The sequence below is a fragment of the Antennarius striatus genome, chromosome 9, assembly GCF_040054535.1.
Source record: "Antennarius striatus isolate MH-2024 chromosome 9, ASM4005453v1, whole genome shotgun sequence".
Lineage (NCBI taxonomy): Eukaryota > Metazoa > Chordata > Actinopteri > Lophiiformes > Antennariidae > Antennarius > Antennarius striatus.
The window spans coordinates 21,789,934-21,805,976 of NC_090784.1; the positions used below are offsets into that span (position 1 = coordinate 21,789,934).

The following is a 16,043-nucleotide window of genomic DNA, read 5'->3' on the forward strand; positions in this document are numbered from 1 at the left end:
TGTCATTCTTTTAAATTAAAACTGATTTAGTTTAGTTTTTTTCATATAATCTTTATTAAATTAGTTAGTTTTTTTTATTTGACTCGCCGCTCGTTGGGGTGATTGGGGCAGAAAGGACAACTAAAGTCGTCACACACGTTTTTATCTACAAATGTTCATAAGTCGGACGTTTGTATCTTGAGGACTAACAGTAGTTAGCAGCGGTTAGCATATCAAGCTTTGAGAAAAATGTGTTCCCTATTGTGTCTAGAGATTTTAACGTTTTAACATTTAACATCTCAACTAATCCGGATGTTAAATTTGTCAAACGTGAGAAAATTTGAAATTCATACTCAGAGAAAATATTTCTGTTCCCTAGTTACTGTAATAGATTACAATTAAATTCCATGTAACTTCAGCGAAGCCACATGGAATAAGTTCCTCTATAATAATTAGCAGCACAAACCTGTATCCAGTCATCCAGGAGAGACGGAAGAAGAGATTTAGTGCAGAAACTTTATTTAAAAACAGTTTAAGAGAAAGTAAAGAGTAGAGAGACTTAGAGCTAGAGGAGGGAGAGAGAATCCATCACACCGTTCAGATCAGATCAGTTCTGCCCCCTAGAGGCCGGTTTTGCCTGCGTTGGTGCGCGTCTGAGTGTGTCTTTCCTGGGGTCAGGTGAAAGCTGCTGCTTCTTCATGAAGAAGAGCGTGTGCGCTTGAGGAGACGGGAGGTTGTAGGGGGGGGGGGGTTAAGGCGGAGCCAGGAGACCCGTATGGGCGAGGTTTGGAGCTGGGGGGAGGCGGCCCTGCGCTGGAACTTGGTCCGAGCGCTGAGGTGTCGTCAGGCAGTTGAACGCAGGACACCGAGGCGCTTGGAGCTCACACCGGTGTGGAGTAACCAGCGGAGCGGAGCGGGACCGACCGGAGAGCTACACCTGTCCTGCACGCAGACACACGCGGAGGATCCGACCGGTCGTCCTTATGTGTGGATGGGACCAGAGTTCCACGGTGAGTACGCGCGACGCGCGGCGCCTTTTACGCACCAGGAGGAGCAGGAAAAGAACTTCTAGAGGAGTTTGTGAAATGGATCGCGACCATATAGAAAAGTTCTCACAATTTAAAACTAGTCATGATCACAAAAATATTGTTTTTGTCTTATTTGTGTGTGTTTTTTTTAATATTTCTGGATTGATTGTTTTTATTTTATTTTGATGAGGCGCTGCTTTTGGGGTTTTTATATTTAGTTTACTTTCAAACTTCTTTTGAACAGTTTAGAACTTTACACTTTTTTGCAATCTTTAAAAAAATGTAAAAACATGATTAAATTATTATTTTGCCTAAAAACTGAAATAATATCACAGGAAAATTGACTTTTTCTCAATAACATTTTAGTCTAGTTTTCCCATTATTGTAAATTACCCTCTAATTTAAGATTCCAACCTTCGCTTGTTTGCAGTGAGGAGGCGCAGGAGGTGAAATGCGTCTTGTTTTTTTTTCTTTCTTTCTTTGGTTTCACTATTAGTTTTCAGTCTTGCAGCTGTTATGCAAAGAGGAGCGTTCTTCTGCAGTGCTGATGTTTGGAGGAATATTTTCATATGTGATCAGTTTTATTATAGAGAGCTTCATTTAAATGTCAGATGGATCAGAAACTGGCTCAGCTGGTCTGATCTCTGCATGAAAGAGGGATTGAATTAATAGTTTTACCATTAATAAAAGGATTTTAAGATATTTAAATGTCATTTTGAGAACTTCTTTTGCTCCTGCGGGATGAGTTTTACTGTGGAAGTCAAAGTGGAGGCTTTATTTGAAGAAAATAAATTGTTCCAGGTACATTTTAATTATTTTCTTGGAAATAAATTGTTTGAATTTTACTTTTTTTGACATATCGAAGCTTTTTATCAGTGTGTAGCTAAAAAAATATTTTTTTTAAATTGTGAAAATCTGTGAAATAATCCTATCTTCCTGCGTGGGATGGTCCTCCTGATAACTGTGTGTGTCCCTGTGGCTGAGTGTGTTGGGTGGGATTGCGTTTGAAGTTTTGTTTGTGCTGCTGCGGCACCCCAAATGGAAAAGTTTTGGCGCTCCCTTTCCCTTCCCATCCATTCCCGACATACACATGAACACACACACACACACACACACACACGCCGGGAGTCGGGATGATTTGCCGGTTCCGCTGCTACACCACTCTGCTTCCAATTTTAGCTTCATTCAGACACAGACGGCGTTTCCTTCCTCTGTCTTCAGCTCCAGGAAGAGGGGGGAGACATGGGGGGGGGACAGATTCAGCTCTATTCCATCACCCTGATTTATCCTTTAATTTTTTTTCTGTAGAAAAATTGACAAAATAAACATTTTAAAATAGCTGGAATTTGATGAAAAATGTGGGATTTGAATCACTCCGGCTCCTCTGCACTCGTCTTTTCATCCGTCTCTTTTCTCAGAGCAACGCTGTGAATTCTTACTTTGTGGTTTCTGCAGACAGAAGAAAGAAAAGATCAGATTAGAGATCAATCGATTAGAAAAAGATGAATTTGCTGCTGGAGGGGGGAGTGAAAAACTTCTAGTGAGGTGAAACAGGAGAAACTTAAATTTTTCTGATATTAAAGTTCATTTTGTTGTTTACAAAAGGTTTTATTTGTTGTTTTCTGTAAATACTTAAACTGTTTCCTGTCTGAGACGCCGTTAGTCAGACCCCCCCGCCTCCACTGAGTCACCCCGACTAATAATCTCAGCTCCTTCTCTCTTTCTTCATCCCGTTTTATCTGTCTGTCTTTCCTCTTCATCTCTTTTCCTCCTGGTTTTTGTTCTTATCGTTTTCATCTCTGCTTTCATGTTTGTCTTTATTCCATCTTTTCATCTGCTCCTCTTCTGGTTTCTCACTCACATCGTTCCCTTTTTGATCTTTTACCCTTTTTTGTCTTATCTTTTTTGTTTTTCTTTTCTTCTTTCTCTTTTCACTTCCTTTTTTCTTACCTTTTCTTTCTTTCTTTAGCTTTAAAACTCACTTCTTTCCTTTCTTTCACATTTCTCAGTTTTAATCAGTGGATATATTGATCCTCTAACCCCCCGTCATATCTTTTCCTCCCCACCCCCAGGCGACCTCTCATAGCTCGGCCATGTTGACCAGTGAGGGGGCGCACACTATGGAGCAGGACGATGCTCACCACAAGGCCAAGATGGCATCCACCGCCACCAGCGCCGGCCCGGACGGCGCCGCCACGGCGGCGGACGTGGATGTGGACGTTGAGATGGACGTGGAGGAGGCGGACATGACCCACTGGACGGAGGCGGAATTCGAGCAGAAGTGCACGTACATCGTCAAGGACACGGCGTGGGAGGCGGGGCCAGACGGCGACGTCATGACGACCACCAGAGCCGAGGCCTCGCTGCCTCGGAACCTGGCCTTCAAACATCTGGCTGACAGCAAGGAGGTCAGACATACGCACTTTCTCCCCCGTTTCCACACACACACACACACACACACACACACACACACACACTGAGGCAGAGATGAGCATCACATACGTGAGTCACATGTGGGTTACGGCGTGGAGAGGGGTCGTGTCTCATTGTAAAACTAAACACACACACACACACATCACACACATCAGAGAAGAGTGTGAGTGGGTGTGAGAAGAGCCTGAAGCTCCATCTCAGCACACACGTCCTGTAACCAGAGCTGTGTGTGTGTGTATGTGTGTGTGTGTGTGTGTGTGTATGTGTGTGTGTGTGTTTGTGTGTGTGTACACACTCCGGCTTAATCAGCTCGTATTCATCCCTGCAGACGCGTCAGTCATCCGGCTCTGTCCCGAGTGTGTGTGGTTTTATTGGCCTGCAGTACCGGCGTGTGCTGACAGGGGGCGTTGTTCTGATCCAACCAAACATCTGGCAGCTCCTGCAGCTAATTTTAAATAACATTTAATGTCAGCTTTGATTCTTCAGATGCTTTGTGCATCATATCAGGAGGTTTTTGCACTTTAATTGAAAAAGTCAACATGTCAAAGATTAAAACTGAGGTCAGAGGTCGCCACAAAGAAGTGAAAAACAAAGGGTGAAGAGTTATGGATTTGCCTTCAATGGAGTTGGAATTTGCCTCATTTCTCGGCTTTGAATGTCTGTAAACGAATTAGTTTTAAATAAGAACGTCAGACGGAACAAACGTTCAGTAACACTCCTGCCGCCGTGTTGTCAGGCCTGTTTGTTTGACCTGCATCTGGAATTTTGACACCTTGTGAGATAAAAACAATGAAAGGAAGAATGTGGCGTGATGGCACAGATTGACTCATCAGGGTCTTATCAACGGGAAACTGAGAAGTTTGTTTTGTTTCGGAGCTGATAGGAGAGGAAGAGCGGCTGAGGATGGGATGCTAGCTGGGTTTAGGTGTGACGACAGAGAGCTGGAGAGATGTTTTACAGTCGTCGTCCAGCCACACGCCTAAAACGCTCCGAAAGCAATGAGGCGCAAAGTTGCTTCATTAATCACCGTCGCTACCGACAACCGATGGATAGCATGCGGCTGCTGTAGCGCTAACAATGAGTGCTAATCAGACGTGATGACACATCGAGCATGGAGGTGCACAACAGCGTGGAAACACACTCGCTCTGCCTACGGCGAGCTGGACGCTCCAAAACGGCTTGTTTTTCAAAGTTAGCTCAGAAGCTAAGAGGCATTAGCATTAAAAGGGAGGGAAGAATGATTTAAAGCTGCGTCGCAGCACAAATGTTCTGTAGAAGTAGAATAAGTTGACGTGTTTGATCTCATGTTTAACACGCATGTGCTCCTGCAGGTGGTGGGGGTGTGCAGCAGGGAGTACATCCCTAAAGGGACCCGCTTCGGCCCCCTGGTGGGCGAGATCTACACCGCCGACAGCGTCCCCCAAGACGCCAACCGCAAGTACTTCTGGAGGGTGAGTGAACGCACTTCCTCTGAAGCAGCCGGAGAGTCCTCTTCCTGTGATGTCACAGTGTGTGTGCGTGTGTGTGTGTGTGCGTGCGTGTGCGTGTGTGTGCGTGTGCGTGTGTGTGTGTGTGTGTCACTGTGTGTGTGTCTGTGTGTGTGTTGTGAGAAAGAAAATCGAGGATGTGATGTCATCTTGGCACAAATAACAACTCACAATGCTTTTCCTGTAAGTCAACACACACACACACACACACACACGCAAACACACACACCCACCATTCAGCAGAAAACACACCAATACTAACGGTAACTGAGAACACACACGCTCCCACACACCTACCTGAACGACACGTGTGTGTGTGTGTGTGTGTGTGTGTGTGTGTGTGTGTGTGTGTGTGTGTGTGTGTGTGTGTGTGTGTGTGTTCCATTCACACTCATGTCTCACTTTCATTCACGCTGAGAGATTGAGGGGGAGGGAAAAGGGAGAGGGGAGGTGAGTTGGCACTTTTCGATATAAAAGATGATGTTGTTACTGATGTTATTTATGTGTATTTAAAAAAACTTTATTCATAAAGCCCTGAGTGTCATTTTTTTGTTTCTTTCCTGAATGGCTTTCTTTCCATAATTTTCTCTTTTTTATTAATTTAAAATATAAATTGATTTTTTTTTCTTGTAGCTCCATATTTTAATCCAGTTTATAAAGAAGTAATTAAAAAGAAGGGATCAGATTTGATTTCTGGACTCAAATGGTTTCATATTTTTCTATGAAACTTTCTGAAACCAACAACTGCCTTCTGAAGTTGAACTTTTTGCTGTTTAGGAACTTTCTCCATCTGTTGCCATGGTTACTAACAGCGCTTTAACATGGATGTGTGTTCTGGGTTCTGTGGCTGCAGATCTATGTGGATAAGGAGTTCCACCACTTTGTGGACGGCCTGGACGAGACGCGCTCCAACTGGATGCGCTACGTTAACCCTGCCCACTCGGCGGCGGAGCAGAACCTGGCGGCGTGTCAGAACGGCGTGGAGATCTACTTCTACACGGTGAAAGCCGTGCCGGCCGGCGCCGAGCTGCTGGTCTGGTACTGCAGCGACTTCGCCCGCCGCCTCCACTACCCGCCGTCCGGCGAGCTGATGATGCAGAAGCTCAGTAAGTCGTTTGACATTCATACGCTCAGAAACGAAAAAGAATTCGGTGGAATCATCCAACGAATCCTTTTACTGTGAAAGAGGATGCATAAAATCAATAAGGTGTGTGTGTGTGTGTGTGTGTGTGTGCATGTGTGTGTGTGTGTGTGTCCTGTCACCGCTCTTAAACCCTAACAGTGTCTCTGAGTGTTGCCATGTCTCCTTCCTCTCTGAACATTACCCTGTCATTATCTCACGCACACGCACACGCACACGCGGACACACACACCACACACACACACACACACACACACACACACACACACACACACACACACACAAATGTACACAATATTACAAAACCGACAACCTTTCATCTCTGTCAGTGCCATCGTTGTATTTGTGTGTGCACTGGTGACAGTGTAATTACACTGGGGGGTGGTGGGGTGGTAGTGGGTTGTTGGGGGGGGGGGGGTGGCCCCTAATGCCACAGTCTTAAAGACCTGCTTTTAACATGAAAGCTGAAGCAAACAATAAAAAGCGGCGGCGGCGGCGTTCGTCTGCGTTTGTTTCCCGTGTTCTCTTTATGAGGAAATGTTGTAACGTGACCGCGCTAACCCTCCGCCTGCTAACGCTAACTCCAGATCTGAACCGAATTAGTCTTCCTGTTGGGTGAAATGGGCTCGCTAGCTGCTAGGCTAGCTTTGTGGATCAAAGGGAGAGCGAGCTTAGAGGTAAACAAAGAGAGAGAGTGGAGTTTCCAGGTGTGACTGGGGGCTAATAGCAGACTTAAGGTGGAATCAGCCCGGTCGACTCCACCGCCCACGGGGGGAAATGCGCATGACCTCAGGGACGGAGGCGGGAGGTGCCCCCCCCTTCCCTTCCATTCCAAATCCAGAGTATGTGGATACAGTGTGTGTGTTGTCTTTAATTAGCTTCCTCTTTCTTTTAGCCCCCGAGGCACCCCACTGGCCCCCGCTGGCTTGAATACCGATGTTGTTGTCAAAGTTGTCCATTTGATTGGCGGATGTTCCGCTGCAGATACGGTTCCAAAGACGAACCACAACCTGTCTGATGACGTAACGTCAAACTTGAAACCCAGTCGGACTGCTAGACGGTCGACGAGCCGTTCAGGGTTACCGTTGAGCCGAGTGTCGTCGCCGTTCCTCCCCTGGTAGACCCGCCAGTCTTTCCTGAAGTCTTCCCAATCCAGTTGGAGTACCTAACCCCCCCCCCCCCCCAGCGAGGTCTGGGTCGTACGAACCAGATGTCCGAACCGCTGCACGAGGCTCCTTTTGATGTGCAGAAGCAGCGACTCTTCTCCGAGCGGGGAGCTTATTGGGGAGCGTCTGGTGGGCAGACCTTCAACCATCTGGCTCCTCCAGAAACAGCGACCCTGTGGGCCCACCACCTGCAGGAACCGGCAATAGAGTCGGGTGTAATGTGTACCGGGTGGCTTGGCGTGGGAGGGGGGGGGGGTGCGTGCCGTTAATCGATTCAAATACCACGCACCATTTAAGTAGAAACCATCCTGCAGGCCAGAGAGACGTCTCTTCAAACCCAGCCACTTCCTGTCTTTCACTCTTGAGAAGTGTGACTGTTTTTAGCTGCTTCCTGTGTAATCATAGCAAAACAAGACGTGACGACACAAACGGACATCCAGCGAAGTCTCGCTGCCTCGCTTCCTCTGCTTGTCTATGATTCCAAACCGTCCGTCGGCATTCTTGGAGTGTTTTGCACCTGTAGGCCTGAGTGTTGCGTTCACAGACTGACAGAACACTCTCTCTCTTCTGGAGTGGCGTGCCAACATGTTCACACCCACTCTTTTCATCTCAAGCACATGCTAGCCAACGCAACGAAAATGCCGCGAGAGCGTCGGCCATTTGCTCTGGTAAACCCCCCCCCCATTGAAATAGCAGTGAGAGGAGGTGGAGGAGGGAGCGCTGGAGGTAGAGTCGCACCTCCCACCCTCCCCTGGTGACTACTTGAACTTCCTGGCAGAGGGGCCGTGTTGACAGATTGATATCTCCAAGATGGCGACCCTGTTTGTTTTCTGGAGAAGGAGCGGCGGGAGGCGGAGGAAGGCTAGCTGATAGTCTCAGTGTTTACACACTGCTGCTACACCGCCAATGCTGGGGTCACCAACTTTGTGAGTGATTGAGGGGGTGAATCAGGGGGGAGTCAAACAAATTTTGTCAGTGCTGGCACTCGGGATTAACTTTGACAACCTCCATCTCTCTAAAAACGCTCCAGCACACTCCCCTCATGGCCGACCAGGCGGTAAAAAGCGGAGCAGGCGGTAAATGAGCTTACAGATAATACACAGCGCCTCTTTAAAGGCCCGTCTGCGGCCATTTAGCGCCCCAAGATGTGCTGCTAGCTCACTACCCGGGGCTTTTAGAGTGTGGGTCTGAGCGCCCCTCCTAATCCACTCTTTCATCATGCCGGGGAGACAGTAGGTGTGAGTGACGGAGGTGGAAGCTCTCTAATCTGACCTCTGACCCGGAAACAAAGGCGAATGGCCAGGAAAGTCAGGAGAGAGGGAGCTTGATCAAATGTCAGTGCGTGTCCCCCCCCCCCCCCAGAAGTGGAAGAGTCAATAAATCACACGGAGGTCTTTGTCTTTGGAGGCCTCGGTGCGTGGAGGGCAGGTGGAGGCGAAGCCTTTTCAGGCGGTATCTGCGGCAGGAAACCTTCCATCAGGCTCGTCTGTCTGCCAGCAGTTTGATTTTATCTTGATTTTTATAGGCTGACATGCACTCGTATAAACACACACATATGCACACACACACACACACACACACACACACACACACACACACAATGCCCTAAGGCGGTTGTCACGCCTCACTTCCTGTCCTTTCTTTCCACCCCCCGCCCCTAACGATCATTTGTCAAAGTTGTCACCTTAATTGACCGACTGAGGTATGTTTGGTGTTTCTTAAACCTCGTCTGGAGTCTGAGTTGAGATTATTGGTGTTACGGAAAATCCTTCCAGATTATTTGAACAAATTCATCGAATAAACGAGTTTCTAGGAAACAAAAGTTGAGTTCAGATGTCAAAATGTCACGTTTCCCCCCCCCCTTTACAGAGCAGTCCCTGTTGGAGGTCAAGCAGCAGCAGGTGAGCAGCGAAGAGCGCCCGTCCCCCATCGCGATGACCCCTACACCCCCCAAGAGGGAGCACAGTGTCCTCTCCATCCTGAGGGGCACCAACAGCAGCCCCCCCTCAAAGCGGGAACCCAGCCGGCCGCTCCCCACGCGACCGCGCTGCGCCGACAGCCCCGACCGCCCCCTGTACCCCCGCGCCCTCTACCCAGCTCTCAGGCCCCACCCTCACATCGCCGAAGACTTCCTGGGTCCCAAACCTGGCCAGCTTGGTTACCCGGCAATTTGTTCCCCTGGCAACCAGTCTTCAGCCACCCCTAGCCCGTCAGCCAGGAGCAGCCCGGACAGCAGCCCCCAGGGTAGTCCCTCAACTTCTGCACTATCACCAGCTTCTTTCTACCCCAATGGTTTGGGCTCCTACCCAAGTTACTCCCCGCCCTCCGCCCCGCTCCCCTCGTCCTTCTACCCTCCAGGAGCCCCCTATTCACGGTACCTCCTGCCCCATCACTACCCCGTGCCTGGTGGTGGCGTCCCTACCGTTGGAGGAATCTTTCCCAGAATGTACCCCCTCTACAGCAGCCTTCTGCCCCCTCACATGCCCCTCCTGCCCTCTGACACAGCAGGAAGGCACTTCCTCATACCCGACCCCGTCCACCCTTCGTCCATCTCTGCCCACAGAGACTTCCTCCTTCCTGGGCCCACCAGTGCCTTCTCCGCCGCCACCTCTCTGAAGGACAAAGCCGGGCCCCACCACCCGTATCCCGGGCAGCATCACCCGCACGGACCCGCCCACGCCCCGTCCAGCGGCTCCCCAACGGCGGGCACATCGCCCCCCAATGAGCAGGTGCCTACCAAGCCTACCTCAGCCCTCCTCGGTAGTGCGAGCAAGCACTGCTCCGACGAAGAGGCCATCAACCTGTCCAAGGTGAAGCGCGGCGTGGGCTCGGCGGGGTACAAGGCGCTGCCGTACCCGCTAAAGAAGCAGAACGGGAAGATCAAGTACGAGTGCAACGTGTGCAGCAAGACGTTCGGACAGCTGTCCAACCTGAAGGTAAACCTCCGGACGCCGCCGAGGTGGCTTCAAGCGCGCTTCATTATCATTCCGTTCATTTATACTGAGAATTCAGCGAAATCATTAAGCGGCAGAACAGGTTTACGACACCTGACATAGACAGGAGTGTCACAACGCATTACAGGCAAAACCAACCAACATAGTCTTGTTATGCGGTCATTCAAGTTACCTCTTGGTGGGTTTTTGTTTTTTTACGACAATGGTTTGTGTTTTTCTTCGTCACACAGGTTCATCTTCGGGTCCACAGCGGAGAGCGACCTTTCAAATGTCAGACCTGTAATAAAGGGTTCACCCAGCTGGCTCACCTGCAGAAGCACTTCCTGGTCCACACTGGGGAGAAACCCCACGAATGCCAGGTGGGAAACAATCCCGTACATTGGATGGGGGTTATCCGGGTTGGGTTTGCTTCTGATTTGCTGACGTGACTTCTTTTCTCCTCTTCCAGGTTTGTCACAAGCGCTTCAGCAGCACCAGCAACCTGAAGACTCACCTGCGCCTCCACTCAGGAGAGAAGCCTTACCACTGCAAGCTCTGCCCGGCCAAGTTCACGCAGTTCGTCCACCTCAAGCTGCACAAGCGCCTGCACTCCCGGGAGCGTCCCCAGAAATGCCCCCACTGCCACCGCCACTACATCCACCTGTGCAGCCTGCGGCTCCACCTGAAGGGCTACTGCCTGGCGGCGAACCCCGGCACCTCCACCCAGGCAACCTTGGAGGAGGTGCAGCGCGCCAACGAGGAGATCGAGCGCTTCGACGTCAGCGAGCACGCCGAGCGGCTGGAGCAGCTGCAGGGAGGCGTGGAGTTGGAAGCCGTGCTGGAGAAGCAGGTGTTGGGGATGCTGTGGAGGGACACAGACCTTAAGTCCTCCCACTTCCATCCTCACCACAAGGGCGGTGCCACCGAGATTTTGTCCGCGGGTTACGGCGCGTACGAGTCCCCGAACGAGACGTCGGTCATCAAGATGCGGCGCAGCAGCCCCGTCCTTCCACTTCCTGCCAGCATCACCATCAAGCAGGAGTCGGACGATCACGCTTGAGCGACTTTCCAACGTGAGAGTCGAGACTCTGTGACTCGAGGCGGACTGCGTTGCCAGGAGCAACAGCTGTAAATAAATAATTCTCCACCTGGTTGTCATCAGGAATGACATCATGACCACCAGGTTCATCAGGGACTCACGTACTCAGGGCTCAGGAGACACTGTCCCCCGACTACTTAGCAGTTGATTATACTTATAGACAATCATCTACCAGGATTTACCTTTAATGTAATTAATATAATGCTATTATCATTAATGCTGTTGTATTATTTTGGTCTCTTTTTTTTTTTTCAATCGTCTTTTTTTTTTTGATCAATTAGTTGTTATATAACCTCCTTAATTTATTACACTTTTTATTTGTTGTTCTTGAGAAGCAATAAGTGGAAGGGAAAGTCAGACAGACGATGTTTCTCTCTCTGTAGATAGTCTCTTTCTACGTCTGTATCCGTCCTGCGACCTCTGACCCACAACCAGGGGCGTTCTTCAGGGTTTTATCTTTTTTAAATTTATAAACTGATACAGCAGGTAATAAAAGGGTTGAAGATCTTGCCAAATAATGGCACATAAATTTGTTAATTTAGCAATACGAGCTTTTTTTCAGGCCCTGCTCGATGGCTTCCCTAAAGTACGCCTGTGTCTTCGTTCTATGCCTACTTAATTTAAATTAAACAAAAAGGGCATTTTTTTTGTGTATATTTTCACAACGGTTACCTCAGTGTGGATGTGACTATATGAGTGTGAGTGTTTCAAGGGACAGCTAGAGGCGGGAGCTTTCTATTTATTTGCATTTCCCTACTTGAAGAAGAAGAAGAACCAAAACTGAACTGGAGTGCAGCTCTTCATGTGGTCCAAAGTAGCAGCATCATGTAGCACAAAACGGACTCGGGAAGCTGGCTAGCCGTCCCCCCCCTCCACCCCCCAGCGGGGATCTTCCTCCGACTTAAGACGCTAAAAACCAAAGTTGACTTGGCTTTAATTCCACATGCACACCAAAAAAAAAAGAAAAAAAAAGGGAATACCAGAAGAGGAGGAGGAACATGCTGAAGATGTTCTGTGTGTTTTCGATGAAGTGTTCGCTCTTTCACCATCGTCTCTCGTTTGTAGATGGTTTTTTTTTTCTTAATATTTCGGTTGAGAAGCAGCGGCCCCTTCTTCAACCCCCACCCGTCCCCCCATCGTGTTGATGAACTGGCATACACCAAAGCACCTCGGCCTTCTTTTATGCACTGGCCCCCCTCCCTTTTCATCCTATACTTTATAACTTCAGTGCCGATGCTTTTGCACCATTTACACTGTGTCCCGTGTGGAAACTGGTCAAACTGGCATTAAGACTCAGCTTAATGCTGTTCTATCAATCTGATCTCTCTCTCTCTCTCTTCGTTCGACCAAAGTGTCTCTTTCTCTGATGAGAGCTTTAACTCCAGAGGAGAACCCCCCCCCCCCCCAAAATAAGGACTGTCTCTGTTTACATTCTGGTTTACATAGTTATTTATGTGCAAAAATGTCAAAGTGTAAATTATGATATAAATGTTCACTGCTCTAATCTGAACCTTCTGGCTCCGTGTCTTTTATTAGCTGATGGGAAATATTCATCATAGATAGATAGATAGATAGATAGATAGATAGATAGATAGATAGATAGATAGATAGAGACAGTGTAAAATTAATAATAGATTTACATTTAATAATGAATAGTTATACTGTACTCTATATATTAAAGACAATGAACACACAGACAATGAATTTTCAATATTTTTTTTTTAACTGAAACTTCAGTTTTTAAGAGCAAAAATATGAACTTTCTTTCAGTGGATGACGTCATTCTTTGTTGGAGGAAGAGAAGCTGGATAAACATTCAAAAAATAATCTTGAGTGGATGACCTCGCTCCTGTTTGGATCTACTGTATATAGAAATTAGTATGATCGTAAAAAATCTTTTAAAAAGGTTTTAAATTTGTCCACAAACTTGGATCGACCTAACAGGAATGACCTCTGATCAGTGCAGACCACTGTACCTCCACAGACCGCTTCTCCTCCCGCCGTAAACTACGAGGTGGAAAAGTCGTCAATATTTATGTTCGCTTCCGCCCGCCGTCGAGCTTTAAGGCCGGAGCAGGAAATGGGAACGCTGCTCCCCCGTGGACTGCAGGAACCGTCTGCGTTTCATCCTGCAGGCGGGAGACATTCAGACGACGTGACTCATGATGGGGCCTGCAATCATCAGCGGTCCGGTCTTCAGCAGAATGTAAATCTAACCCTAACCTTTAGCAGGAGGGAAAAGATCAGCTGATTACAAGAAAACCTAATATGACTACAACTAAGGCGTGAGCTTTATTTAGAAGAATGTTCCTCCATCCAGTCCCACACGCTGTGATCTGTGTGGTTCTGACCTGGTCTCTGGGTTTAAACTAGTTAATCATATTTTTCACTTTCAGCAGCCACCGCCTACGACCCGCCATCAGCTCTGAGCTCGCTGTGTTACTCATTATTGAAATCACAACACATTTAAGTACAGATTACCGGGGATGCAGAAATACCCAAAGACGTAAGATTCGGTCATTATTTTCCCACCCGTCATCAATGACTTTAAAGAGAAGAAGCGACCATGATGTTTCTGCTGCGTTTTTATAATGAATCTGAGCAGGTAGTGCAGACAGAACACACGCCTGTCTGATTAGCACCGTTAACATCGCTGTGGTGCAGACATGATTAAAAATACTCTCTAAATAACAGGTAAATAGTGAATTAAAAAGCCCCCGCCCTTTTCAACATTTGTATTTTGTTTTCCTGGAAGGTTCTGGAGTCGAAGGATCTAAATCATACATATTTATCAAAGGAGTTAATTTAATGTTTGTTTTAACTTTAAATGAATGAAAAGAAAAGAAGAACATTTAAAATAACAGAACTTTTTTTCATGAGTAAACAAAACATTGACAAGAAAGAACAAGAAAGACGGCAGTGGAGGAATGAACGTTGGTCCTGGCTTTTTAAACGGTTCAATTGTTAATGGTTCATAATAATAATAATAGTAAAACTAATAATAATAATAATAATAAAATAAATAATATTAATAATAATGATTTAGCTTCTAAGTAAATAGCTTTCCTGTCACATCATCTGACGATTAAGTTTTCTGTTCATTTCTTGTTTTTTTTTTTAATCTAACATCTGTTATTTCAGATCCTGCCCTTCCCCCTCTTGTAATCAGTTCATTCCCTTCACCTGCCTTCTCCCCCCTCACCTGCAGCCACTCTCCTGATCAGTCTCCACCCTTTATAAACCCAGATTAGCCATCAGTCTAGTTTTCACCCTGACTCTGCAGCGTTAGTTACCTGTCTCAGTTCTGACTCTGATTCTGCCTGTTTGCCTGCCCCTTGTCTGATTTACCTAGCATCTGAACTCTGCTTTTGGGTTCCCTCTGTCAGTGTTGTTGGACTCGTGAAATTTCCTGTCATTAGTGTTGTAAACTGGCATGTTAAGTATGCTAAACGTCAGCATGTTAGCATTAGCGACATGCCAACCTCAACTGTTCAAAATTCATCAGATTTGTGAATCATTTATTGATCCCGACAGGGAAACGGTGCAGTTGGTCGAATTAAGAACAAGATAAGGAAAGGGTTAAAACATTATTAAAATATAAGGGCAAATATTCAGGAAAAAAGCAAAATAAGAAAAATGAAATTGAGTACTATGAGCATGGGTTACAGTTTGTATGACATGTTATTGATTATAAATGATAGAAACGCCATCCGACTCTGGTGGAAAACAAAACCCGGCTCTGCTGCTTTTTCCAGATCCAAATTCAGACCGCTTCCCGAACGCAGGCCCGACGCTCCCGCCAAGATTCATGGAAATCCTTCAAGTATTAAAAAAAACTCCACAAGACAAGCATGAAAAATGAAGATGATTAATGTACGACTTTTAACACAATCACGATCTGAACAGATGTAGAGAAATCACATCTGGCAGACAGGAAGTGATGAAATATTCCGCCTCTGTTATTAAGGATCAGACGAGTCACCGTATGACACAGCAGTATCGATCCGTGATGTCATCACCCACTCAGAAACACGCGCCGCGCCCCCAACCTTTGACTCAGCGTCTTTCACTTTTGCACACTGCGTCTCTCTTTCCTGTTTATTCTGTCTTATTATTACTATCAGGGAAACTTCTCGCGTCGCCCGTTGACACAGCAGGTTCCATTACATAGGCGCCATGACGACGGGGTTTCACAGCACTTTTCTGACCGGGGGAGGACAACGCCAGAGGGGCGGATGTCAGACCCGGCTGTTGCAGACACTAGAAGCCATAGTGATGAGAATAAGCGTTTAAATGAGATGTCACCACAGAAACGCTCTCATGACGATTATCTCACTTCTCGGAGAAACATTGTGTCAGATTCCCAGCATGCATCTGTTTCTGACGGTCTTTAAGTCGGTGGCATTCACTCATATTCATTCAATCATATTTCAGAATCCAGAAAAATGCCCACAACTGTACCATCTTCACCATTTAATTCATCTGTCTCAGCACACTTATCCACCACCGCCACCACCGGTCAATCTGACAACACCAAGATGCTCCTCACTGAAACAGTTTGTCGTTTCCTCCTGCGGGAGTTTTTTGGGGGATTTTGTTTCTTGCGTTGATTTTTTTTTAAGATTTAGATTTTTTTTTTGTTCAGTTTCTGCTCGTTTTTCCGCTCCGGTTGCATCTTCAAGACGTGAAGTTCTCTGATTGGCTGCAGCGAGTTAACATTTCAGAGAAGACTTCGATAAATCTTCAAGTTTGCTTCTTCTTCTCTCATCTCCTGAGA

The 16,043-nt window shown here is 47.1% G+C and overlaps 1 protein-coding gene across 1 annotated transcript; it reads left to right on the forward strand.

Annotated features, from left to right (window-relative positions):
- The first annotated feature begins 806 nt into the window (after positions 1–806).
- Positions 807–12,669, forward strand: prdm1a (PR domain containing 1a, with ZNF domain). The gene is made up of 7 exons (XM_068322960.1): positions 807–989; positions 3,080–3,415; positions 4,772–4,891; positions 5,781–6,033; positions 9,104–10,170; positions 10,419–10,547; positions 10,637–12,669. The coding sequence occupies exons 1-7, from the start codon at positions 963–965 to the stop codon at positions 11,225–11,227; spliced, it is 2,523 nt and encodes an 840-aa protein (XP_068179061.1). The 5' UTR covers positions 807–962; the 3' UTR covers positions 11,228–12,669.
- The last annotated feature ends 3,374 nt before the right edge of the window (positions 12,670–16,043 follow it).

Coding starts and splice junctions, on each gene's coding strand:
- prdm1a (XM_068322960.1), top strand. CDS start 963: ATGTGTGGATGGGACCAGAGTTCCACG. Junction 6,034..9,103: donor GCTGATGATGCAGAAGCTCA/GTAAGTCGTTTG, acceptor CCCCCTTTACAG/AGCAGTCCCTGTTGGAGGTC. Junction 10,171..10,418: donor GACAGCTGTCCAACCTGAAG/GTAAACCTCCGG, acceptor TTCGTCACACAG/GTTCATCTTCGGGTCCACAG.